This window comes from Dermacentor albipictus, chromosome 5, assembly GCF_038994185.2.
Source record: "Dermacentor albipictus isolate Rhodes 1998 colony chromosome 5, USDA_Dalb.pri_finalv2, whole genome shotgun sequence".
Taxonomy (NCBI): domain Eukaryota; kingdom Metazoa; phylum Arthropoda; class Arachnida; order Ixodida; family Ixodidae; genus Dermacentor; species Dermacentor albipictus.
The window spans coordinates 172,009,413-172,036,571 of NC_091825.1; the positions used below are offsets into that span (position 1 = coordinate 172,009,413).

Genomic DNA, 27,159 nt, shown 5'->3' on the forward strand with positions numbered 1-27,159 from the left:
CTCTCGCACCCGCTTCGCTGTATGCAAAAATACTCACTAATTTTCCCAATCTTGCTACCCCGCATATCAGAGAGTCACCGGTGAAGCACATGGATCATTCACCTCATTGTAACCACTGGACCTCCTGCCTTTACTTGGCCCCGCAGCCTGTCTGCAGACCGCCTTGCCATGACTTGCCTTGAGCTGGAGCGCATTCTTGAACTCAGCATTGTGTGACCTTCCTCAAGCAACTGGGCATTGCCACTGCACATGGTGCCAAAGAAAGATCTTGGTGACTGGAGATCATGTGGAGATTACCATGCTCTGAATGTTGACATCTTACCAGTTCACTATCCACTTCCTCACATATAAGACTTCACATCGAATTGGCTAGTGGCACGATTTTCTCTAAAATTCACTTAGTGAAAGCTTATCACCAAATTCCTCTGGAACCCGCTGACCTTCCGAAGATGGCCATTACCACTCCCTTCAGCCTCTTCGAGTATGTGAGGATGCCTTTTGGATTGCGCATCGCTGCACAGACTTTTCAATGCACTTTTAACGAGGTCATGCAAGGTCTCGACTTCGTGTTCGTCTAATTTGATGATCTTCTCGTCTCAAGCTCATCCGGCTCCGAGTATGAAGCTCACCTGCGCGCCCTTTTCTGACGACTTGATGATTACGGTCTTGTCATTAATCTGAACATATGCCTCTTCAGCATAGCTACTATTGAGTTCTTAGGCCACCTTATCATCCCACAAGGTTTCTGGCCTCTCGCCAGCAAAGCGAAGGCAATTCAAGACTTTCGACCCCCGACTTCACTAAGAAGACTCAGAGAATTCCTGGGCGCACTGAACTTTCATCGTTGTTTTCTTCTGAAGTGTAATAATTTCCTGAACCCTCTGACCGACCTACTGGCTGTCAGAAAGGATCCGGCTGCACCACTTAAGTGGACTGAGGACGCCAGATCTGCCTTCACTACTGCCAAGAAGGCATTGGCAGGCGCCACCATGCTCATACATTCCGTTCCTGGTGCCCCAGTTCATCTCATCACCGGTGCATCGAGCATGGCACTCGGCACAGTTTTCGAGCAAAACGTATCTGGTTGGCATCCTCTTGACTTTTTCTCCCAAAAACTGAAGCCACCTGAAGCTAAATACAGCACATTCGGTCAAGAACTCCTTGTGATGTACCTTGCCATCAAGCATTTTCACCGCTTTATGGAGGGCCAGGACTTTCAAGCCGTCACAGACCATAAGCCCCTGATATTTGCCTTCCATTGGAATCACAGCAACTACACTGCACAGGAGATCCGACAACTTTGCTTTATCTCCGAGTTCACAGTGGATCTCGATCACGTGCATGGGCCGGAAAATGCTGCCGCTGATGCACTCTCCCGTGTCGATGCCCTGGCAGCCCAACCACCAGTAGACATGGAGGAGCTAGCAGCCGCCTAGCACAACGACCCCGAGCTGCATCACCTTTGTTCCTCATCCACGTCCCTGTCCTTGACTGAGTGCCCGCTTCCATTTTCTTCATCGTTGATAATGTGCGAGACATTCACTGGTGTTCCTCGACCCTCCGGGCCTTTGGCTTTTCGACGCGCAATTTTTCATCAACTGCACAACATCAGCCACCCCAGTATTCATGCGACCCAGAAGCTAGTCACCACTCGCTTTCTTTGGCCTAGCATCAATGCAGACATTCACCATGCCATCACGTCTAGTTCCCCATTTTGGCCTCCAGATGTGAGGTTTCTCACGTCCACCTCGTCATTGTCGGCCCTCTCCCGTCATCACGTGGAGCCTGTTGCCTGCTCACATGTGTGGATTGCTTCACCCAATGGTCAGAGGTGTTTCCCACTACAGACACTACGGCAGAGACAGTTGCTATGGCTTTCATGCCCTTCTGCCATCACCATTGACCGAGGCTGTCAGTTTCAATCGGCACTATTCACCACACTTGCCAACATCCTGGGCGTTCGACTCATCTATACAACTGCCTACCATCCTTTCGTGAATAGCATGATGGAACGACTTCATCGACAACTGAAGGCTGCCCTTACCATTTATCAGCCAAAGGAACATTGGCTCATCCACCTTCTCTTCGTGCTGGGTATCCGGTCAGCACTGAAGGCTGACCTAGGTTGCTCTTTGGATGAACTTGTCTGTGGCATTCCCTTGCGCCTTCCTGGAGAATTCTTCTCGCCGTCATCGCCACCTTGCACCCATGATGCTTCCACCTACATCTGGGAGCTGTCCGCCACGTTTCGTGACCTTGCTCCTGTAATTCCTGCTGACTGACACCACCGGTCTGTATTTGTCAGCCAGGATATGGTTTCCTGCAGCCATGTCTTCATTCGGCATGACTACATGTGTCCACCCCTCACCCTTGCCTACGATGGACCATTCCGCATACTCCTTTGTAGACCTAAGATGTTCACGCTGGACATTAACAGTTGCGAAGACGTTCTGGCTGCTGACCGACTCAAACCTGCCTATGTTGCCGCTCTTATGCTCGCAATCCTTCCACTCAACGTGGCCTCCATCCCTTCGTCACTCTGGGCGGCCGCATCTAAGCACGTTCACTGGGCGGTGTTACGTTTCGCCTACGACGCGCGGTAAAGCCAGCGCGGATGCAACGTACGCCGGGGCTTCGTTCCAAGCGGCGGACATTTTGGCCCGTTCGGAGCGGCCGCGACGCATCCCCGCCGAGCGCGTCCCGGCATGTTTCAGTGCCACGTGTCTTCGTGTGTGCGTGTGTGTGTGTGTGCCCACGCTTGTCAAAGCGCGGCAGCTGGGGAGAGGAGCTCCCCCAGTGTGAAGCGAGGAGGTCTGACCGGCGCCGGCCCGGCTGATGCGTCACCTCCTTGTCTCTACATGTCTTTCAGTCCGTCTGTGTCTCGCTGTCACATGGTGTCATCTCGTGACCTTCCTTCTTGCCCGCGACGCCAAGAGTATAAGAGCAGCTGCCCCCGGACGCAAGGAGAGAGGCTCCTATTTCTTCTGTTGAGTAACGTGCTCTCCCGTCTCTCTACTTCGGTCGACCTGACCGCCCACTCTTTGCGATGCTAGAATAAACAAGTTGTTCTGTTAGCAGTCGCCTCATGCTTTGCTGGGACCTTCGGATGCTTCCAGTGTGCCCCAGGCCGCCAGGCCAACGCTACCCTTGGGGCTTGCGACCCATTTGCAACAACGGGCGCCAACGGTCCGGTTGCAACAACGGGTGTCGGCACTGAGGTTCCAACAGCCGGTGCCATCGGTGCGGTTCAAACATCTGGTTGCCAGCGGTGAGATCGCGACAACGGAGGCCAGCAGCGAAGATATGCGGTTGACTGTATGCTGAGCAGCACAACGACCATCCGGGAGCAGTGCAACGAGCCCTGTGTGATGACTGGTTGCCTGCAGCGGAACGACTGCGCTGAATTCTTGGCTGCGAGGTTTGGTGAGTGCGGGACTTTCTTCTTCTGAGTTTTGCCAGGCTTTTGTTAGTGTCAGAAACAGAGCTGGTAATTGTGGTTGTCGTTGCTGCCGGGTTAGTTTGCGGCAAGACAATAGTAGGCAGTAGAGAAAGCAGCATTCAGAGCAGCCATGGATTTGAAGTCGTTGCGCAAACCGAAATTGTTGGAGCTTGCCAGAGAGTTGGGTCTGGATGTCTCAGACAAACTCAGAAAACCAGAACTGCTAAGGGCTATTCTTGAGTTAGGAGCTGAGGATGACGAGCTGTCGGAATGCCTTGAGACCATTGAGGAGAGGGAGACGGCAAAAAGACAGGAGCGCGAACTTAGAGAACGAAAAGAGAAAGATGAGCTTGAACGAAAAGAACGAAAAGAAAAAGAAGAGCGCGATCACGCTTTGGAAATGAAGCGTCTCGAGGTAGAGATGGAACGCGCTCGTAATGGAAATCAGGCACACGGTGCAGGAGAACGAGTATTGTTTAAAATGACTGACCTGATGCGGCCGTTTAAGCTTGGAGAGGACATTGGTTTGTTCCTGGTTAACATTGAGCGAACGTGCGAGAAGCAGGGGTTCTCTCGGGAAACGTGGCCACAGCGCTTGCTCACTTTGTTACCCGGCGAGGCGGCCGACGTAGTCGCTTGCTTGGAGAGAGAGGAGGCAGAGGATTTCGACAAAGTGAAATCGAGTCTGCTAAAAAAGTACAGGCTGTCGGCGGAGGCGTTCCGTCGGAAGTTTCGAGAAAATGAGAAAGGCAAAAGTGAGTCGTATACAGAGTTTGCCTACAGGCTTATGTCAAACATGCAGGAGTGGCTCAAAGAAGAGAAAGCGTTTGGTGACCATGAGAAAGTTCTGAAGTGTTTCGGGCTAGAACACCCCGTCCTGTATGCTAGTCGTAAGCTGACCAGTCGTGAGCAGGCGTACAGCGCCACCGAGAAAGAGTGTGCGTGTCTCGTGTGGGCCGTTCAGAAATTGTCATGCTACCTAGCCGGCTCGAGGTTTATCATTGAGACGGATCACTGCCCTCTCCAATGGCTGCAGACCATCTCTCCCAAAAATGGCCGCCTCCTGCGCTGGAGCCTCGCTTTGCAACAATATTCCTTTGTGGTGCGTTACAAAAAGGGGAGTCTCAACGGTAACGCCGATGGCTTAAGTCGAAGCCCCTAACGTGGGAATCAGCCTCAAAATTGTTTGTTATTGATGTTTTTCTTCCTGAGGCAGGATTTTTAACATATTTCTTTTGTGTAGTGTTTCAAAGTGATGATATGCTTTCTAGTGCAATTTTCCGATTTGTGGACGCGTTCTGAGTGCTGCTAGACTACTGTAAGGAACTAGGCAGTAGTATAAAAGGGGAAAGAGCCTGGCATGGCTTAGTGAGGATTGTGCCGTGCTTGCTGACTGAGCGGCTGAGTTTCGGCGTAGTTCTAACGCTTGCTGGGAACGAGAGAAAAATGAGAACTCTCCCGAAGTCACTTTGCAGTGTCCTCTGTGAACCTGAACGTGAGAACGAGGCCTTCTCGGTGCGCTGCGCTCAAGAAACGCCGAGGGGCGACCGACTTCGGTAATGAGCATCATCGAGCGACATCCCTCCGGACAGCGGATGCAGTCCCCTGACCATCGGGATCTCCTTCCCCCGGCGGGGCGGTCTGTTACGTTTCGCCTACGACGCGCGGTAAAGCCAGCGCGGATGCAACGTACGCCGGGGCTTCGTTCCAAGCGGCGGACATTTTGGCCCGTTCGGAGCGGCCGCGACGCATCCCCGCCGAGCGCGTCCCGGCATGTTTCAGTGCCACGTGTCTTCGTGTGTGCGTGTGTGTGTGTGTGCCCACACTTGTCAAAGCGCGGCAGCTGGGGAGAGGAGCTCCCCCAGTGTGAAGCGAGGAGGTCTGACCGGCGCCGGCCCGGCTGATGCGTCACCTCCTTGTCCCTACATGTCTTTCAGTCCGTCCGTGTCTCGCTGTCACGTGGTGTTATCTTGTGACCTTCCTTCTTGCCCGCGACGCCAAGAGTATAAGAGCAGCTGCCCCCGGACGCCAGGAGAGAGGCTCCTATTTCTTCTGTTGAGTAACGTGCTCTCCCGTCTCTCTACTTCGGTCGACCTGACCGCCCGCTCTTTGCGATGCTAGAATAAACAAGTTGTTCTGTTAGCAGTCGCCTCATGCTTTTCTGGGACCTTCGGATGCTTCCAGTGTGCCCCAGGCCGCCAGGCCAACGCTACCCTTGGGGCTTGCGACCCATTTGCAACAACGGGCGCCAACGGTCCGGTTGCAACAACGGGTGTCGGCACTGAGGTTCCAACAGCCGGTGCCATCGGTGCGGTTCAAACAGCGGCTCCTCTGGCTTCCGCTCTACGGGGGGAGCCCTGTAGTGCCCCTTGCCTCAGGCCTGGGCCGCAGGCAACAACTTGCTCCGCGTGCAGCGCCCATCAAAGAGGAGGAAGTTAGCTCGCAGCTGCGCAGTGTGCGGAGCCCGATTTAAAAATACAACAAACAGTTCAAAACTCAGTGCTACTGAAGCTGGGTCTTCCTTGCATTAGCTCCGACAAAGTGGTACTGAAGAGCGCTGGGTAGGTGACTGCGCTGTAGTGGCAAAACCGATGTGTCAGGTGGTAGTGGGTCAATTGTCATCTGTGACGATGGTGTCAGTCTGGAGAAAGGCCAGTTTGAGCCTGTCCAGGGAGGTACTGTGTTCGTGTTTGTTCAGGAAGAGGACCTAATGCTAGGGCAGTGGCTGATGACTGTAAAGGGTATGTCATGAGGTGGCTGTAGAGGTGTTCAGACTGCATCGTGCCGCAGGAAGATGTTCGTGCAGTCGCCGAGAGCATGACTGATGAAGGTGTGTCGTGAGTGCTGACGGATCTGAACAGGAGACATGATATTCATGGCAATCCTGAGGCAACTGGCAGAGTCCCCAATGTGGAGCGATGGAGCTGGCATCGCAGTATCAAGTATCGAAGAACTGGCCAGGAAGCCTTAGGGTTGTGCCGAACACAAGCTCCGCTGCACAGCAGGAAGTGTCAGTCTGTATTGCACTACAGATTTTGAGTTGTCAACGTTTGAGTTGTCAACGAGGTTTTGAGTTGTTGGTGGAATCGCTCAACCATGCTGCTAGACTCAACCATGCTGTTCACAAGGCTCTACGAATAGCATAGTTGATGTCATGCTCACAAGTGACCATTTCCCACTTCTTGCCATTGAGATGACTATTGTCAATGGTATATCAGATGATGACAGTGTAAGCTCTCTCTAGAAAGCAACATATTGAAACTGAACCTGGAGCGTGCTGTCCTTGATTTTTGCAGAGCAGATCACAAAATGCCTGGAATCAGTTCAGAATAAGGCTGCTAGGTTTATTTTATCTTCTTACTCAACATACACCACCATTTCCCTTTCAAAGCCCACACTTAATCTTTTAAACCTTGACACTACACGCAAGTTCTTACGTTTGTCTTTTTTCCACTCTTTATATTTTGGTGACTCTGGATTCGTGGCTACATGCATTGTTCCTGGGCATCATATTTCCACAAGTACCGATCACATACACAAGGTATCACCTATTTTCGCAAAAACAGTAAAATATCAAACTTCCGCCCTTTTGTTATCAATTGAGGAATGGAACGCGTTACCGGAAAGCGTTGTGACAATACAGAAAACTGCTTCTTTCCAGAAAGTCCTACTTGCCCATCTTGAACCAAAAACAGTGCAGTAATTTGAATGTAAAGACTGTGACTCGATTCATGTATGATTTCCATGTTAGCAGAGTACATAATTATCGAATTGTGTTATGCCAAGCCGAATGATGTTTTTCTTCCTTTTGCTACTGTACGATGTGCCGGTTTTCTGTGCGTGCCTTTCTCCTTTCTGTTGTATGTGATGCAACTTTGGATTGTGTAAATTTCCCCCCTAGGTAATACCCCCAGGGGCCCTTAGGGTACGTAACTAAATAAAAATAATAAGAAGCCTACAAACACTGACACCAAGGACAACGTAGGGGAAATTACTTGTGCTTAATTAATGAAGTAAAGAAACGATAAATTAATGGAAATTAAAGTGGATGAAAAAACAACTTGCTGCAGGTGGGAACCGAACCCACAACCACGAAAGAAAAACCCATGGATATTACACGAGGTCCTTCAAGCAATGCGTAAAGTAAAAAGAATTGGACATACTATTAAAAAAAAGGAAAAAGGGGCCGTATCAATCTCTAAAAGATAAACTGACCTTCGTTCTCGCTGGCTTCAGAGGAAAGTTAAAGCACGCAAAGCATCACTACTCAGCACTACATTCCCTGACCTCATTACTAACAATCCACACAGGTTTTGGAGGTACGTACTTTCGCCCACGTTCAGGGGTGTCACCTGAACGGTCTCTAGAAGAAAAAACTACTTGAGTGAACACATTCAACAACTTTTTCTTTTTTCAGTTTTAACTACAGCTAATGGCTTGCTTGTGCTCAGATCTTTACCATGCTTTTGCTTGAGTACCTTCAACTGCAAATGTGCTAATAGTGATACCAAATTCTATGCTGGAAGCTCAAAACTTTGAGCTCCAGCAAACAGAATTATAGTGGTATGGGCTGCCAACATCGTATGAGCTAGTCACATTGCTACAGCTATCAAGGTCTGTAAGCAAGCCCCATTGCTGTGATCATTATGGCTTGCATCACTTTATTTTATATGTATTTGTTCGCATGTGATAAACATTGCTTATTTCCCAAGTGGCGTCCATGTGCACATTCTTATGGCCATTCAGTGTTTAATGCACAGTACAGTGCAGTCCATTTATAACGATATCAAGAAGAATGAAAAATCCGATCGTTATAATTAATCATCGCTATATCTGTGCTGCCTTAAAAAAAAAGCTTCTTAACATACCTTTGTAGCTACAAAACCAAATTTACCACTTGCACTAAAAAATAGATGTATAAAGTAGACTGAAAAATAAAATGTTTATTCATACCTCAAAACAGCGTATCAACTGTTACGTGTGCTGAAATAGTCAGAAATTTGCACTTGCTTTTGTGGGAGTTTCAGGTTCACAACTACGGTGTCCAGCTGCTGTGTGAACACTAGCGGCAATAATTAAGCATGTATGAAATCATTGAGCGACTCAATCGACGACAGTGCACTTTGCGTGAACATCGGCGTTGGTGTCAAAGACGAGTTATTGTCAATCTCGTCGCCCCTGTCACACAACGCTGCAGTCTGTCGCAACAGTGATCACCCCATCAGAGATCTCTTCGCATAACGAGGCAGCACTATCTGCACTCAGAAATTCCTCCATCGAAGCACCACCTGTTTCATTGTCAGTAGCAGCATGCTTTCAGAGCGCAGTAATGTCAGCAGCTTCCACTGTGTTGGTTCTAGGGGTTTCACCCAGGTGCACAGAGCCTGTCTTTTCCATTGATTGGCATGGTCCCTGGTTGCAGCTGCCATGATCACTGTGCTCCTTTTCGAGCCCACACTTTAAGCCTTGCAAAATTTGCAGCTTCATCTCATGCGACACAATGTTGCGCTTTGTCGGCACCCTCTTCTATCAACCGGGCTGTCCACTGCTGCTTCTGTGGCGGATTTCTGTGCTTGCTGAGAAGGTGGCAAAGGGCGGCTGCCGCTTCGCTTCTCGCTTTTCTTTCTTTTTTCTCTCTCTCCTTATGCGTAGCTCGATTGTGATGATGATGATGGTGATCTGTGGCTACACCCTTTTTATTGGGCGGACACAACATTTTTATCCTAGCCGAGGGAGAAAAAAAGAACACAAACACACACACACACGCTGACACAGCGCTTCACTGGTTTGCCATCCTGATTTGCATCACTTTCCACCACTGTTGTAGTCTGTGCTTTGTGACGGACCTGGCGGTTGTGCTGCATCCACTGTCTGTCACAAATCCAAGTGCCTACTGTAAACTGGTGTTCCCTTGTTGGGATGGTGAGAGCTTCCTTCAGTAAAGGACGAGATGATCGATTGATTCGGTGTGTTGCCCACATGCCCTACATGCTGCCACCTGGATGTCGGGGGTAGGGTCAAAATGCTGGCAGTATACAAGAGTGCGCAGCGTTCCCGCACAGGCCTCAAAGAGCGAAGCGCTGCAGTCACCGTTGTCATACAGGGGTACTATGGCGATTTCTTCCTTGTGGGCTCGGTACAGTACAAGTGTTGCTTTTGCCTGCTTGCTAGTTCTCCACTGGGAGGTTTCTGCCTCCTTTACCCACTTTAGCACTGTTTGGTCGCTGCTTTGTCTGGTGTCATCTGCATGTGACCTGGGAACTCCATATTTCCGTTATAGGAGCTGTACTCGAGCACTCCACTGTGTCCTAATGCCTTTGAAGTACAAGTATTGGAGCACCTTTCGTGGGCGAGGCAGCTGGCACCCTCTTGTGGCGCACTGCACCAACTAGCGATGCTTTCCGTGGCTTTCGCAATAGGCGCGCAGGCGGGACACAGTTAATTGTGGGAGATACGAACTCATGTAGGCAAACATATCGCCCCATTTGGGCATCGTTCCTTTAAGGGAAACTTAGGAACACAAATTTCACAATTATTCTTCGTGGAAAACGCCGTTCAGAAGGCACAATTTTGATTGTTATATTCAGTATGTTGCGAATAACATATCATTATATATGGGTTTTCTTTTATAGCCCTAATGTCTAAGTTGGCGCTCTTCAGTCGGCTCATCACTATAACCGATATATTGTTATATGTGGTATCGCTATAAGTGGATTGCACTGCTGACTAGAGTTACTGTATTATTGCTCTCTGTGGAAGCGTACATGATGGCTTAATAGCAAAGTGAGCAAAAACCTTTGAGTTAGCTTGGCCCCAAAGCCTGAAGTAGTGACCATCGTGTTATCCAAGACAAACGTCGCAGCACAGGGACGTGACAAATGTCACAGCAGTATGATGGGAAGAGCATTGCAGGCGCCACCTCACGCCCCTGTGGAGCAGACCAAGTGTACCTGAAAGGCAGTGTGTGGATAGGCTGGTAGCTGCCATAGTATGCTGCATTTTGTTAAAACAAGTTGGAGGGCTAGTTGGTTTCGTGTAGAAGAACATATGTTGGTCAAACCGGCAGATGCATCAATGAGAGATTAAAAGAACATCAATATAACGTCACTAGGGTAATCTCAGGTCATTTGGGTATTCATTGTTGAGATTGTTCCTGCAAACCCATGTTTGAAAGTACGTACTTCGATTCTGCATAGGGTTCATAGCAGGATGACAAGGGAGATTTTGGAGGCCTACGAAATTGCAAAATTAAAGGAAAGGTGTGTGAGCAAGCGATCAGTGTCACTATCTGAAAAAGAAATACGATTCCTCGGTTTATCTTTGTAACCATTGCAGTATATGTTTTCACCATGCCTTGCACATGTGTACTATTCATCGAAATGCATCACTGAATGTTCTTTTTTGCTGTCACGTTTGTTTCTGCTCGTACGGTATATTGACACGTGTACTTATCTTTATCGGGCGACCACGTTTGGCCGCCTAACAAATGTTATCGTGCAGCGCAGGACGCGCCTGCATGTAAATGAAGTTTCTGGCATGTTATCGATGGTTCCGTCCACTGTCTTTCACCGCAACTTGTGTAATCTGATTGCATGTATGCGCGACGCGAATAGTGTAGAACTTTGTGGAAGACACGCGGGTCCCATCGGTTAATCTGGAACGTTCGACGGCTGATCTGTAAAAGCCGACACACTTGACCCACTGATCAGATTTCCGACGATCGCCGACCGTGTTCGCCGCTATCATTGTGCTATAAGTGTAGCCTGTTTTGTGGGCACAGGTTCGCCCAATAAAAGCTAGTTTTGTATTACTTTCTACGAGTTCAAGGTTATGCCATTCGGACTGTGCTCGGCGCCTGCAACGTTCCAGCGCGTCATGGGCACGGTATTAGCAGGATTGAAGTGGCAGACCTGTCTCGTTTACTTGGATGACGTCGTCGTCTTCGCCAGAAATTTCGACGATCACCTCAAGCGGCTTGCGACAGTACTAGAAGCCATCAAGTCGTCAGGGCTTACTCTGAAGCTGGAAAAATGCCACTTCGCTTACGATGAGCTTCTGTTCCTAGGCCACGTAATCAGCAAATCTGGTGTCCGTCCAGACCCGCAAAAGACAGCTGCAATCGCACAGTTCCCGCAACCCATCGACAAGAAGGCAGTGCGTAGATTCCTTGGCATGTGTGCCTACTACAGGCGCTTTGTCAAGGACTTTTCACGCATCGCCGAGCCGTTGACACGTCTAACTAAATGTGATGTTGAGTTCAAGTGGGAAACGCCGCAGGCCGACGCATTTGAAGAACTCAAACGACGCATGCAGTCGCCGCCGGTATTTGCGCACTTCAACGAGTACGCCGATACAGAAATCCATACTGACGCCAGTAGCCTAGGCTTCGGTGCCGTTCTAGTCCAAAGGAGAAACGGAGTCGAACAGGTGATAGCTTACGCTAGCTGGTCGCTGTCAAAACCGGAAGGCAACTATTCTACGACCGAAAAGGAATGCCTCGCCATCGTTTGGGCTACAGCTAAATTTCGGCCTTATCTTTATGGCAGGCCATTCAAAGTCGTCGGTGACCATCACGCGTTGTGTTGGCTAGCGAATATAAAGGATCCTTCAGGACGACTAGCGCGGTGGAGCCTCAGACTACAAGAATACGACATCACTGTCACCTACAAGTCCGGACGAAAACACTCCGATGCCGATTGCCTATCACGCGCCCCCATTGACCCGCCGCCGCAAGACGACGAGAATGACGATGCCTTCCTTGGAATGATAAACGCGGAAAACTTCGCTGTACAGCAACGGGCAGACGCGGAGCTAAAAGGCCTCGTCGAATATTTGGAAGGGCACACCGACGTTGTCCCCAGGGCATTTAAGCACGGATTATCTTCCTTCACGCTTCAAAACAATCTACTCGTGAAGAAGAACTTTTCACCAGTCCGCACCAACTACCTTCTTGTTGTCCCGTCAGGACTTCGTCCAGAAGTATTGCATGCCCTACATGACGATCCGACCGCTGGACACCTAGGATTTTCCCGGACGCTATCGAGGATACAAGAAAAGTATTATTGGCTGCACCTGACCGCCGACACCGCCCGTTATGTCAGAACATGCCGAGACTGTCAGCGATGCAAGACACCGCCGGCAAGGCCAGCCGGATTACTACAGCCAATCGAGCCTCCTTGCCGACCATTCCAGCAGATCGGAATGGACTTGCTGGGACCCTTTCCGATGTCAACAACCGGAAATAAGTGGATCGTCGTGGCGACGGACTACCTCGCCCGCTTCGCTGAAATTAAAGCACTGCCAAAAGGTAGCGCAGCTGAAGTGGCGAAATTTTTAGTCGAAAACATCCTGCTGCGACGTGGCGCCCCAGAAGTCCTCATCACCGACAGAGGAACGGCTTTTACAGCGGCGCTCACTCAAGCCATTCTGAACTACAGTCAGACAAGGCACAGGAGGACAACGGCCTACCACCCGCAGACGAATGGTCTTACGGAGCGGCTGAATAAGACCCTCGCCGACATGCTAGCGATGTACGTTGACGTCGAACACAAGACGTGGGATGCCGTCCTGCCATACGTAACATTCGCTTACAACACGGCGGTGCAAGAAACAACACAGATCACGCCGTTCAAGTCGGTTTACGGCAGGAACCCGACGACGACGCTCGACGCCATGTAGCCGCACGTCACTGACGAGGAGAATCTTGACGTCGCTACCTATCTCCAGCGCGCCGAAGAAGCCCGACAACTCGCCCGCCTACGGATCAAAAACCAGCAGCGTACCGACAGCCAACACTACAACCTCCGACGACGCTTCGTCGAGTACCAGCCTGGTGACCATGTTTGGGTATGGACCTCGATACGCCGACGAGGACTGAGTGAGAAACTACTGCGACGCTATTTCGGACCCTACAAGGTCATCCGACGTATTGGCGCACTGGACTATGAGGTCGTGCCAGACGGCATTTCGCATTCACAGCGGCGCCGCGCACGACCTGAAGTGGTCCACGTGGTGCGTCTTAAACCGTTTTACGGACACTAACGAACTTCCCTTATTTTGTTGTTTTCTTTGCTACGAGTGCTTATTTATTACTTTCGTTTGTTTGCAGCATCGGGTCGATGCTCTTTAAGAGGGGGGTAATGACACGTGTACTTATCTTTATCGGGCGACCACGTTTGGCCGCCTAACAAATGTTATCGTGCAGCGCAGGACGCGCCTGCATGTAAATGAAGTTTCTGGCATGTTATCGATGGTTCCGTCCACTGTCTCACCATAACTTGTGTAATCTGATTGCATGTATGCGCGACGCGAATAGTGTAGAACTTTGTGGAAGACACGCGGGTCCCATCAGTTAATCTGGAACATTCGACGGCTGATCTATAAAAGCCGACGCGCTTGACCCGCTGATCAGATTTCCGACGATCGCCCACCGTGTTCGCCGCTATCATTGTGCTATAAGTGTAGCCTGTTTTCTGGGCACAGGTTCGCCCAATAAAAGCTAGTTTTGTATTCCACCGTACTGCTTCTTTCTTCACCGTCACTACCACGTGACAATATATTTATCAGTGCATGCGAAAATGAAACCTATAGTTGAAAGTGAAGCGCTGTCTCTGTCTATATGTTTCTTTCTCGTTGAGTCGTGCTTATACGCTCTATCATGGGTATGCTGCACATTTAAAATACCTTTTGCAGGAGACTTGTAAAGTGGTTATGCTTTATTGCAAGTTCCCGAAGCTTGTTGCAGCACTTGTTTAAGGCACCAAACCTCATGCATGACTCTTTGAAATAGGGTTATGCTTGTTTCCTGCTATTCTCATTTGATGAGGTGGTGAAAAGCGAGTCTGGCTGGTGCTTATCTTTAAGAAGGACAACACTGAAACAAGTCTGTGCAAAGATGGGCAGTCTTAAAATTTATGCTTCATATTTTCTCCCTCTGCATAGACATGTATGGTCTGCTCCTATTTCTCAATGAGGAACCGTACAATGTCAAATTATGGTGGAACGAATGCCTTTTGCTGCCATACTGCCATGGAGACACTGATCCACTTGTCACTGTGCTTTCAAGATGCTTCAAGAGGACCATGAAGAGGAATGTCCTGGAACAGGCATGTCTCCTCTTCTGACTAATCCTTGCCACTCAAGTGCAACATGTCTAAGCTGCTGAAGGTCTACAGGGGCTGTGCTCGACATGTCACACTTAAAGACCATTTAGTGTTTACCAAAATTGTGCGCTTGTTCACAAACTTTATAATGCATGAATTGTGCATAAGTTAGTCTCTTCTGCTGCATGTGAGCAAAGAACTGAGTTAGACCAGGCATCCTTACTTTATTGTCTCATTTGTGGCAGAAAAACCTAGCTAGGTAACAAGAACTAAGGTTTTTACGAAAGTGTAATGATAGCCCATGAAATAGATGAGTGATTCAGAAGAACTTCAGTTTGGCCTAATGGTGTTTACTGCATATCATATTGACCGCAAATAAAGACGGGGACAGTGGAAGAGAACACAAAAACGACACAGGTGGTAACTTTCAACTGCTTCTCTTCCTCTGTCCCCGTTTTTATTTGAGGTCAATATGATATGTAGATAAGGTGAGTTCCAGGCACACAAACGCAAGCACACGATGGCGTGCAAAGAAGAGGCTGTTCCTGCACTTGATACACAAACAGTAAAAATACATTCTGAATAATCACAAAGCTGTTTATGCACAACAGCACCATAAACATTACTAAGCATTGTAATTAAGCAATGAAAATTGCCATGGGTCAAACCAGTATTACACTGACATCTGGGGTTGTCCTTGACAACTGCAGCGGTGGGTAGCGGTTTTACGTTCACTGAAAACCAGTGCTAGAATACAGTGTAGGAACGAGTGCACAGACTGTGCTGTGTGCTCTTTCCTATACTACCAGTTTTCTGTGTTCATGAGCCAACTAGCCTGCCAGTCAATTCTTGTAGGTATCTGCATTGTGCCCTACTTTTGTGTCTGGGAGAGGCAGCTGAAAAGAATGCTAGCGCATTAATCATTAGTTGCATCATTGCGTGTCATCTTGTGCATGTCAGTGACTGTATAGCATTGCACTGGGCATTTCACATAACTTCAATCAAACTTTAAAAAAAGTTCAGGCAGAACCCAATTCACAATGAATGTTAAGAGAGAGAGAGAAAAAGACCTTATTGTGGCAAAATAAAGTAAATCAATTGTGTGATTGCTTCCTAGTCCAGTACTAGTCCATTGGGGATCCTGGCACAGGCTGCTCACTCGATTAAGGTGGTCTGGTCAACGAGATGTGTGCTGAACAACAAACTCTCCCACTGCTCACAGGAAGGGTCGGGCTTCTGATTACACTCCTATAGGATGTGGTATAGTGCTTGATTTACCACAGAGCCTACGCCCAGGGGAGTATTGTGTAGGGAAGAGCAGATGTGAGGAAATGCGTTAGTTTGAAGTCATTGTAATGTATTTTCCTGCTGTTTGGGCTAATTTGGTTGGGTAGGTGGAAGGTCCTCCTATCTAGTCTATAATATTGTTACGTAAATAGTAAAATAGTGTTGCGTGATTTTCTGGAGGGTGCGATAGTGTTCCTCCTCCGTGGCCCTGTTGGTGACAGCGGGGGCCAGGGCATGGGCGGTGTCATTGTTTGGTAGTGCAGAGTGGGTAGGGGTCCACACGATTGTGACTGTATGAAAGGGAGGCATTTAGCCATAATAATGCAATTAGCATTGAAGCAGTAGCTGCGCACTGTATTGCCAACATCAAAATGGGTCATGTATAAGGTGCGTATGCAGCCAAATTTGTCACCTGCACTTCTCACTGGACATGCTGCCCTGCCGTGAAGTTCGTGGTTGGTGCTTTAGACAAAATTGTCTAAATAAATATGATGTGGGTTTGATTCCACCCTGCAGTGGCCAGATTTTAAAAGATCTTTCTCTCATTGAAGACTGCACCATACCTAGTGACCCAAGTTAGTCTGCCGGTTAGTTTTAAACCTGCTTCTCGGAACAGCAGCCCCATGCTCTACGCAGTAGACCACGGAATACGCAGTTGGTGTGAGAGAGGTTAGCTGGAGACAAACATGCATACTGCAACTGGATGAAGTTCCCAGAGAATGCTAATTGCATTAAAAGTGGTACATCTTAGCCGATTGAATCCAATGGTACATTGTTCGTATTTGTCCTGAGTTACTCGTATTTTTGTAAGTGCAATTATATTTTTCTGTATTTTTGAAGTTAAACTTGAAGTAAACAATTTTAAATATTCATTTTAGGGCATAAGTTTGATTGAAAAAGTTATAGAGCATCCTCAGGACCTCAATGAAGTTGTATTCATGATGATATCCTTTATGTGGTCCTTTTTTATTACACTGAAAAAAGCTCACAAAATACAAAAAAGTGGCATCACTACCTGCTTGCATGTCTGGTTTGCAGCGCTCTCAAATGTGTTTTCAAAGAACAAAGGCCAGATGTCTGTTATAAAAAAAAGCAATTGGTACTGGCATCCAGTCAGCCATTTAGGTTGTTGTAAAGATGGAAATCCGCAATGGTCCAAAATGATAAGTGATAGGTAGTATTTAAAGAGGATTGAAACACATTTCACCGCTGTTTTTACCACCAGCATGTGGCTTCATTCTTCAGAAACACAGTGGAGAGCCCTGCAAACCAGGAGTGCAAGCATGCAGTAGCGTCATTTGTTTTAGAGCGAAAGCTCTGCTCCTCGAGGTACAACTTCCAAGGTCAATCTCAGTGTGCATTTGACCTTCAGCTGCGGGCGCGCAAGTGTGAAGGTGTGATGTCATGTCACATGATCCACTCTGGAGAGGCGTTGCAGCTGCACTGGCTTGAGCCTCGCCGCTGTGTACCACGTGACTAGGTGAGGGCTTAAAGGGTGAAATATAGACTGACGTAGCTTGAGCATGGGCACACATTATGTCACGTTGGCGAGAACAGTATCTATAGTTTGACCGATGGTTTGTGGTACGATGCACTGGTGCAACCAACGTAACCGGAAGCTGCCAACGGGCTCTGATGCACGTGGTGTTGAGCGATGCTCGCCCGCACGCCGATAACAAATTAGCTAAGTCTGAGCCAGGCTAAGTCTGGGCACCCTGCCGATATAGCTCGGTAGGAAGAAGCACTGAAGAAATGTGTCTAACCATGCTTAGCAGAGCTTTCGCTATCATAACTAAGTTCAAGTCACGTTGAACCCCAGCCACTTTTTATATGTTGCATGTTTTTTGATAGCATGAAAAGGAAAAAAGAACCACCTAGAAGATAATGTAGTCGAAACAACTTCACAGGGTGCTTCTTAGCATGCCGTAATACTTTCACGCTCATACTTATGCCCTAAAATATATATTTAAAAGCTTGTGTCATTGGCTTTGGCTAAATGCTTAGAGAGACTCAAGTTGCCTATGAACAGTATGTTATTGGTCTTGCGTGCCTAAGATGTCCCTCTTTCTTTTAAAGCTTGGTTCAAGTTATGTGAAGCACCCAGTTATTTAAAGCAAAACCTCGTTAATATGTACCTGCTTAATAAATAATTTTGGTTTAAATATAGTTGTTATGAATCCCCTGCCCTGTCGCCATAGAACCTAATGTATTGGCTGACTGCTTAAGCTGTAGTCACTTAACACATGTCAAACGGTTAGTGGGTAGCATTTACTTCATTTTTTGGTGCGCACAAGCATGGAATTGATGGAATGTTGTGCATGCAGACCATAGATAACGAAATCGCGGCCCACGGACCTTTCTCGAACTGAAGTCGGCACTGATAGTAAGGTCAAAACATGGTAGCCATGATGTGTTTCCTGCTCCCACAGCTTCTAGCATGTCCATGTCATCGTCATGGATGATGACCTGGATGATAGCCCTCCCGTATCTGACGCGGCTATTGCATTGACTGTCATGAGGGCATTTGCAGAGATGTGGACCTGATGAAGAAACTGGTTTGTGGCCTTGCCAAGTTTGAGGATGCCATCGTTGCTGCAAGGCCGCCACGGTGACAAGTTAAAATCGCAGATTTATTGCTGCCTGCTCGCAAATAAAACTTGTGTGCATGTGTGTTTGAGCGAAAATTAACACATTTTTTTGGTCGGTAAGCCTATAGCTGCCCATCTGCCGTAGTCGGTTAATTAGTACATTGCCTACTGCATACTTGATCCACGTTCTCCACCAATTGCATATTAATTAGATTTTACTGTAGTTTCGTAGGGCTGCATTTAGTTCTATCGTAATCATTATGCTGTGCCAATACAACTACTTTAGAAGAATCATGACGAAGGGCATGTGTTCTTTTTTTTTTTTCTCGCTATGGTACTCGTTGAAATAAATTTCAACGTTTTCTTGCTGTGACGAGCACAGAAAATCTGCTCGGGTGGTGCAGAGGTGCGCTGCTTGGGAGAGGATCGCACAGACCACTATACTTGCTGTGCTGGAACGTTTAATTTATTTACTATGAAAATCACTAATTGTATTAAACAAAGCTGTAACAAGCATGTGACACATGTCACGGTAAGGTCAAAACAAGAGTATGCCCCCTCGGGTATACTCTTTATTGACCCGTTAGGCTCGGTGGGCAACATTGGGTGCTGTCTGAGCCAGCCTAGCTCTGTCCTGAAGGTCCGCAGTGGTCGGGCTTGTGAGTGGTGCTGGACTTGACACCGGCCCAATGGGTGCCGCATGGAGCGAGGCTGGCTCAGGCAGCACCCAATGTTGCCCACTGAGCCTGGCGGGCCAATGAATGAAGATTATGCCCGAGGGGGCGTCACATGCTTGTTACAAAAGCACTACATTGGCTGTCCGAATTGCGCAGTGGCTTGCTGTTCCTTGAAGCCCTTGGGTGACTAATCCCCATATCCTGGAACATTCCTCCACTTGACACTCCACCTCGACTCGGGAAAGTGGATGATGCGCTGCCCCTCGACAGAGTTGGTCACTGCTCTTAACTGGCATTTGACGGCAATTCTTGAGAAGAGTGCCATCTTTACCAGCCGAAGCACGCCGCCGCGTCCAACTCAGTTGAGTGGAGCAAGAGCTTCAAGTGGAGGATCTTTTGAGAATATGGGGTTATTCCCCCTGTTTTGCCTGTAACATGTACTGTACCTATGGTATAGTTTTTAATGCTTTTACAATAACTTCTGTGATTTTTTTGCTTGTGTATGTTGTCTGTTTATTGTAGTTTTTGCACAACATACAATTTACATACTAAACATACATTACCTACTACTTGCTGTTCTTTTACTACTTTACTTTATTTCCACACACAATGAATGAGGAGGTCCCCCTGACAGTTCTTAAACTGGAACCTCCGACTGTAATATGATACTATACTCTGTCTAATAATAATAATAAAAAATGAATACACACACATGCACACAAAAAGAACATTAGTTTGAAGAAAGCTAGCAATGGCCAATTCAAAAACTGACATCAAAATGCTGCTGTTCTCATGGTTGAGCTCCTAGGTTGGAGGTAAATCTTTAACCCTCCAATTTATGCATTGAGTGTACATTAAGCCATGTTATGGTGTGTTATAATGGGTAACGTGTGAAGCACAAGAATGTGTGACCTTTTTCAGATTGGCGTTCCACCTCAGCAGAGCATCTTACACACCCTTACCTTCTCTCCTGTCGAAGAAGTTTTCTACGAACGACAAGCTGAACGATGTGCCTCGCTCTTCAGGGAACAAGTTTACAAATTTCCTGACCATAGCATCAGAATTGAACAACTGGACAGGCACTCTGTTGGACTGGTGAGTTGAAGGAATGCGGGGATTTAGTTTCTTTTTTCTTTTATCCTCTGCCAGTTTCAACACTAGTTAAGGAAGGAGGGTGTTTAAGGTCCGAAGACGGTGCCCCTCGATGACTTGAGTGCATGGTGGCAGCACAAAGGAAGTCATTGTATGGTAAAGGGACGCTTTAATCAAATGTCAAGGCATCTATCTGGGTCCAAGTCCAAACCTCCACTCTTTTCCACACAACCAAAACATGATTTTTCAAACCCGCAGTTGCACAAAAGAGTCACAAACCAGCCAATCACACATGCGGGTTCACGCCATTGCAACCAATAACACAAGAACATTCGTGACGCACACGTCATTGGTGGAAACAGTGGAAACTTTACAACACACAAGAGTGGTGGAAACATTACAACACGCAAGAGGATAGGTTTGCTTAAACACACGTGTCATCTTCCTCTCCCCTATGTTAGGCTCCAAGCATTGGCCTTGATGTCCTCCCCTTTTCTCCTGCAAGAAGCCGCCATGCAAGCAGCAAGAATGTTTCCACAAAACCCTGGCTTATTGATGGCCTGTCTGCCGGGCAGTGGGCTGTTCTGTCAGTAATAATAAAACTCGGTCCCCCGTGCAGTTGTGGGCCGGTTCGTTTGAACGCTCCAAACACTGTAATTCGGACCCTATGACGATCGGGCACAAAAGCATTCATCGGTCGTAGCCAGCTAAGTGGTTGTAAAAATAGCGCCGTTTTCACAAGGCATTCTCAAAAGGTGCGCGCGGATGCCAAACAATGACACTGAAACTGGATGGGCATATGTCACATCGCCTACTTTCCGTGACTGCGCTTCCCAGTCCAGTGAAGAGGCCCACAAACAAAGTGGGGTTATGAGCGAGAAGGTCAATGGGACATGTGGGGAGTGCATGGGCGTTAGTGGTGGCAGTGACCTCAAGCACACCCTTCCCTCTTATCTTCATGCCCCTCTCTCTGAATGCTCCCATTCAGCTTGGACCATCTTCCCTTTTGTTCCGAGCGAGAATGCAGACTTGGCGCCTCTTCTACGACGCAACCACTAAGCTGATTTCTTTCCACGCGTGAGTGTCTCCCACGTCCCCTCTTCGTGGAACTGACCCACGTCCTTTGTTTCCGGTCATCAGCCGATGCAGCAGCATGTGAAATCGTCCTGTGCTTTGCTGTACTCACTTAAACTAGGCAACACAACAACAGCAACACCAATATCATAACCTCAAACTGACTCCGGGGTTCCAGGGTAACAGGTGTGGTAGGGTCAGTCATCAGACTTGTGTATGTCAACCAAGACAAGCTGAAGGTCGAGAATTCATTCCGTGTCCATTGCCTCTGCTAACTTGCACATGTGCAAACAAGAAGCCTCTCAGTGTTTTGGAAATGACGAGCGGCTTAAGGACAGTGTCACATGACACACAGTGGTTACACACGATAGCTTTGACACTCGACTCTAAAGCATAACGGTACTGAAGACTATAAGAAACACAATCGTGTATCTTTTAAGAGTTCAGCTGTGATAGAGTTATATTTACTGTGGCCTTCTGGGCGTCACCCACCATGATGGATTCTGTAACTGAGAAAGTCACCATTATGATGGTGATTTTGTGCAGCAATACTTGCGTGTTTCTTTTACTTCTCTGGGTTATTAGAGCACCAGGGGCAGTAAGTGTATGTACAGTTATGGGCAAAAGGATATCATGTTTTGTATTTTCAGTCTTGTGAATTTACCTGCTCAGAAAGCTGTGCCACACAAAATTATAGTACTACCTTATCACTTCCACATAACAGTCATCTATTCTCTTCAAGCATCTCTGGTTGGCACTGGGAATAAATGAAGTTGTGCCTGGATTGAGTATGTTACGTCTGGAAGATCTAAGCTTACATTTGTAATAAATTCAGTGATAGATAGTGCAGTTTTCATATTTTGTACATCTTGGTAGTGTTAGCTGTTAATGATTCTTCATCCAGATTTTATGGCTGTAACTAGCATGATCACTATGTTTATGATCATGTTTCCTGGGTAGAACTTCGTTTTAAGTTCCAGGATTAGGACATCTTTGATATGTGAGCAGGCATGCCTTCGTTGCACCATAATTCTAATCCTGTCATTATTATCATTGATCTTTTTCTCATCATTAAGGGGAGACCCTGTGCCTGAAAACATTTTTAAAATTCTTTCTCAATTTTGATGAAACTTGCGGAGTTTATGTATTTAAATGTGCTAATTTTAAATATACATCAAGTTTTCTTGCAGGATAAATAACATTCCAGAAATTGAAGAAATTCAGCTTTATTGCATAATTTGCTTGGAGGTGAGCTATCTACCAAACTATACATGGCATAATAAGTATGAACATGCGAAAATGATGTGGAACTAACACAGAGTGCAAATAAGCAAGTTTGGTGTTCTAACCCAATTTTATTTCAAATGAGAACATTGCAGACTTCAGTGAGCGAAATCTATCTAACTGCTAAAAAAAAAAAAGAAAACTTCAAATTTTTTTTTAATAAACGCAACAACATTATTTCATATATTTGAACTCTACACAGCTTTGCCTTTCTGAAAAAAAAAAAAAAACGAGAATTATACTAATACCTCGTTAAACCGTAACCGCTTAAACAGTAGTTCCATTTTAAAGTAGTAAAGTCAAATCCCCGACTCAGCCGCCATTGAACATAATTTGTTTTGTATCTGCATAAACCGTACCAGCTCATTGCGTGCGTATCTGTTAACACGTAGTGTTTCCACTTTTCGTCGCGTAAACACGGCGGTGTGTCGTCTTTATCGGACAGCCCGGCATAACAACAAGCCTCAGAAATCAGCACAACGGCCTCCAAGCGCCCTGTGCGTTTGCGCGTTAAGCCACACAAACATCAACATAATTTCGGCGCTGTGCCAGAGAGCGTTGTGGCGTCGTAGAAGCAAGAACTCGCGCCATGTTGAAACTCGGATATAAGAGATGCCGGGTGCTTAGCTTAGAAGAAAAATTTGACATCGTTCATGCTGTCGAATGTGACAGGAAAAGCCAGCGCGGTCACGCGACATGGGTCTACTGTTGACTATGGTGTGTGGCATTTGGAATGCGAAGAAGTTGCTCAGCAGTGCTGCTGCCACAGGGAAGAGATGTCGGCTACGAGGTTCGATTTTTTGCCGTCGTTGCCTATGTTGTATCCAAAGTGTTGACTAGTGACAGTGATGAGGACGACATCGAAAGTGACAGCACGGGCGATTCAGCCCGAACAGTGGTAGAAGCTGCGCATTACGTCAGCCTCATGAATGCAGTCGTCACGACGAGAACAGACCCCTCAATGAAAAAGGTGCCCCGCAACTTCTGCAGCTCTATTGCACGCGTGCACGGAGAATGCATAACGCCAACGAGGAATCTGCCATGCGAGTGTTTGTTGAGAAGAGGGGGCTGGTTGAAAAGATGGCACACAGCTTCAGCAAGTTTGAGGCCGCTGTCGTCACTGCTAGGCCTCTGCAGCATCAAACAAAAATAAAATGTTTGTCGCGCGAAGTAAGTAAATACTGCATGTTTTTTTCCCGTTGATCGCACTCTCTCCAAGTTCTGTTTTTGACAGGTAAGTGGGCGATATCATGCTATTTCGGTTAAGCAGTACTACCGTTTAGTACATACTTTTTCCGAGCTCTGCCCAACTACCGTTTAATGTACAGTGAAACTACCGTTTCACTGTACAGTGATAGCACAAGCAGAAGCAGAGACAATGCACCTCCAATACGGCATCATCATCAAAATTGTGGTTTTGAGAAAACAACAAAAAACATTTCACAACAGATATATTGAAAAAAAGTTTGAAAAAACAGCACCAATGGCCATCAGTGAGCACTACGTATAATTCATGGCCGTTTGGCCGTTGCAGGACAATGACATAGCATGCACTGTGAGTATGTGCACTTCAAAAGGATTACACATTTTTGGGCCCTCAATTCCCTGCGAGCTCCATCCCGACGCAACTTTACCACAGATCTCGCAAAGCACAGTCAGTTTAGTAGTGAGACCGTAATCCTGATTGTTCCACATCAGCTACGCAGAACCACTGCAAGTATTACACGGGAAAACGCCGAGACGATTGTTCACTGCTGCAAGTCTGGTGACAATGTACGGAGTAGCGGGCTTCGCGACCGAGGCTGTTACACTATCGGCGGTTGAATCTTCTACAAAATGCCGAATCTTTCGCTCCGTGGCCATCGTAAATACAATCTTGTCAAGCATAGCTTTCCCATGTGCTTTTATCTTATCCACTTCCTCTTCAGATACGGCAGCCATGTTTAATTCTTATGTGAGTATAACCGGCATGTGGAAAATGTGTGATCCTGCAAAGCAGTTAAGCCATCGACATTCAGCGGCGGTACAACTTCAGCGGTGAGCTGCCTGTGCCGACTGCGACGATGGAATCGCCTTGAGAAGTTGAGAAGTTTATTGCGTCTCGTATGTTTCCACCCGTAACGGTTAAGGGAACGAAACCTTGTCGGACCTCCAGCATATCCAGCATCGCAGTCGCCAGAATGGTGGCTGTTTTCATTGTTTGAGCGCTCGTGGTCCTTGGAGCCAATCATGACTTGCCATCTTGGTAACATGCTCAAACTGGCGAATAACAACGTGTGTTGTGAATTTATTTTTCTGTTGTTTTTTTCATAACCGCAGCGCTGGCAGTGTTGTCGACCAATGAATAAAGAAAGCTAGAAACATGAGCTTTGGAATTATACCGAAATGGTGCTGGCAGAGCGCGGAGTTATCGAATTATGTGCGACACAAATCGGGCACGATTTGGCCCCCATTTAATTGGGCAACGCTTGCAGATCTGCATCTTTAGGTCACGATAATGGAGGAACTACATGGTATCTTGTAACTGAATTTTGGAGATGGGCACGGAAACGCGCCAGGAACACAGAAAATTAAAATTGAAAATTTGAATTTTGGGCTAATTTTCAGTCGCAAAGACAGGGGTCCCTCTTAAAGCAGTACACATGTAGACACACACAAACACTTAGAGGGGCCTGAAGCACTTTTTATTGAAGTCGAGAAATGCATTTGAAGTTAAAGTAGGCTATTTCCAAAATACTTTGCCGCAAAGAGTACTTCAATGCATTCAGTAGAAGCGGAGTTTTGGCAATCAAAGATCACCTATGATGAACTTCACGGTGCTGCCACTCCATCAATGCCTTGCACTGCGAAGGTTATGGCAGGGCAGGGTATGCCTACCGTGCTCCACCTACTGACCATCATTGTGGGGCACAGTTCAAATTTGATTTTGGATGTTCACGTAGGGGCCACTACTTCCGATTTTGGTGCCCACATTGCATCAAACTTGGTGGCTATCCCTCAACTTAGAGTGGAGTTCACGGTTTGCTGCGCTACATGCTGCAGTGTATTAGATAGCTATGTGCAGCTTTCTTGCACAGAGTGGCAACTATCACATTTTTTATTGTGCTCGTCCCTATTACAATTGCACATTTTCCAAGCATCGAAAGGGATATCATTTCTATGTTCGCTCATAACAAGCTTTGACCATGATGGTGACACTCCTTGAAGGTGGGCAACTTCGGAAGGAGATGACTTCACTTCACTTCACTTCACTTCACTTTATTTCCTTAAAGACCCTCATGTGAGGGTATTACATAAGGGGTGGGACACATATAGGTTAACAACAGTAAACAGAAAAATGTTGAACGAGTTATACAAACAAAAATGATTATTGTGATGCAAGCGCACGCGTAATTTGGTTAAGGAACATAGATGGGCATGTGATGGCAGCAAGTTCTTGGGGAAGGTCGTTCCAGTCACAAGCAGTCCGGGGGAAGAATGACGAAGCAAAAGTTTTTGTGTGTGCTCGTGGTCGAGACACCTGCTGCTGATGTCCGGTGCGAAGAGAGAAACATGGTGGAGGAGGGCAGATGTAGGGTTCCTGTGATAGCTCGGAATAAAAGAATTTATGAAATAAGCTCAAACTAGAAATGTGGCGACGAAGTGCAAGAGTAGGTAGGTTGGACTGCGATTTCAGAGATGATATGCTGATATCAAAAGAGTACGAGGAATGAATGAATCTAGTTGCCCTGTTTTGAACTGATTCAAGTGAATTAGCAAGGTATACTTGTTTCGGGGACCAGATGGGCGATGCGTATTCTAATTTTGATCGAACTAGTGATTTGTATGCGAGTAGCTTAACATGCAGGGGGGCAGAGTGGAGATGACGCTTTAAGAAGCCAAGCGTTTTGTTAGCAGATGAAATAATATTCGCGATATGGCTATTCCACGTAAGATCATGGCTAAGATGAACACCGAGATATTTATATGATTGGACAGGGTCGATAGGAACGTTAGAGATAGTGTAGGGAAACAGGAGAGGATTACTGTGACGGTGGAAAGATATATATTTGCATTTGTTTATATTAAGTGTCATTAGCCAGTCATTACATCAGTTTTCTACCAGATCTAGGTTATTTTGTAGGGATTGTTGGTTAAAGGTGTCAGTAACTGTTTTGTAAATAACGCAATCGTCGGCAAACATCCGAATATGGCAATCTAATTTCTGAGGTAGGTCGTTAATATAAATTAAAAACAAAAGAGGCCCAAGGACGGATCCTTGGGGTACCCCTGAGGAAACTGGTAGTAAGTTAGACATTTTATTATTAATGATGACTGATTGGGAGCGGTGAGTCAAGAATTCTTTTATCCATGCTAGTATGTCACAATGCAAGTTTAGGCTGGAAAGTTTCAGAAATAGGTGGTTATGGGGTACCTTGTCAAATGCCTTAGCAAAGTCGAGGAAGATTGCGTCGGTTTGGAGATTAGCGTCAAGGTTGGCATGCAGGTCGTGAACGAAAATGGCTAGTTGAGTCTCACAGGAGTAACCTTTGCGAAATCCATGCTGTGATGAGTGAAAGAAATTATTTGAGTCCAGAAACTGCATTGTTAAAGAGTAAATGACGTGCTCCATGAGC

At 46.9% G+C, this 27,159-nt stretch overlaps 1 protein-coding gene across 7 annotated transcripts in view; it reads left to right on the top strand.

Annotated features, from left to right (window-relative positions):
• LOC135916679 (E3 ubiquitin-protein ligase SHPRH) overlaps nt 1-27,159 on the top strand; it is a 375,022-nt gene that overhangs the window by 118,969 nt on the left and 228,894 nt on the right. For all 7 annotated transcript variants that reach the window (XM_065450123.2, XM_065450124.2, XM_065450125.2 and 4 more), the window contains exons 9-10: nt 14,381-14,544; nt 20,015-20,188. In XM_065450123.2, the coding sequence (XP_065306195.2) occupies nt 14,381-14,544; nt 20,015-20,188 (338 nt within the window). The remainder of the gene's footprint in view (nt 1-14,380; nt 14,545-20,014; nt 20,189-27,159) is intronic.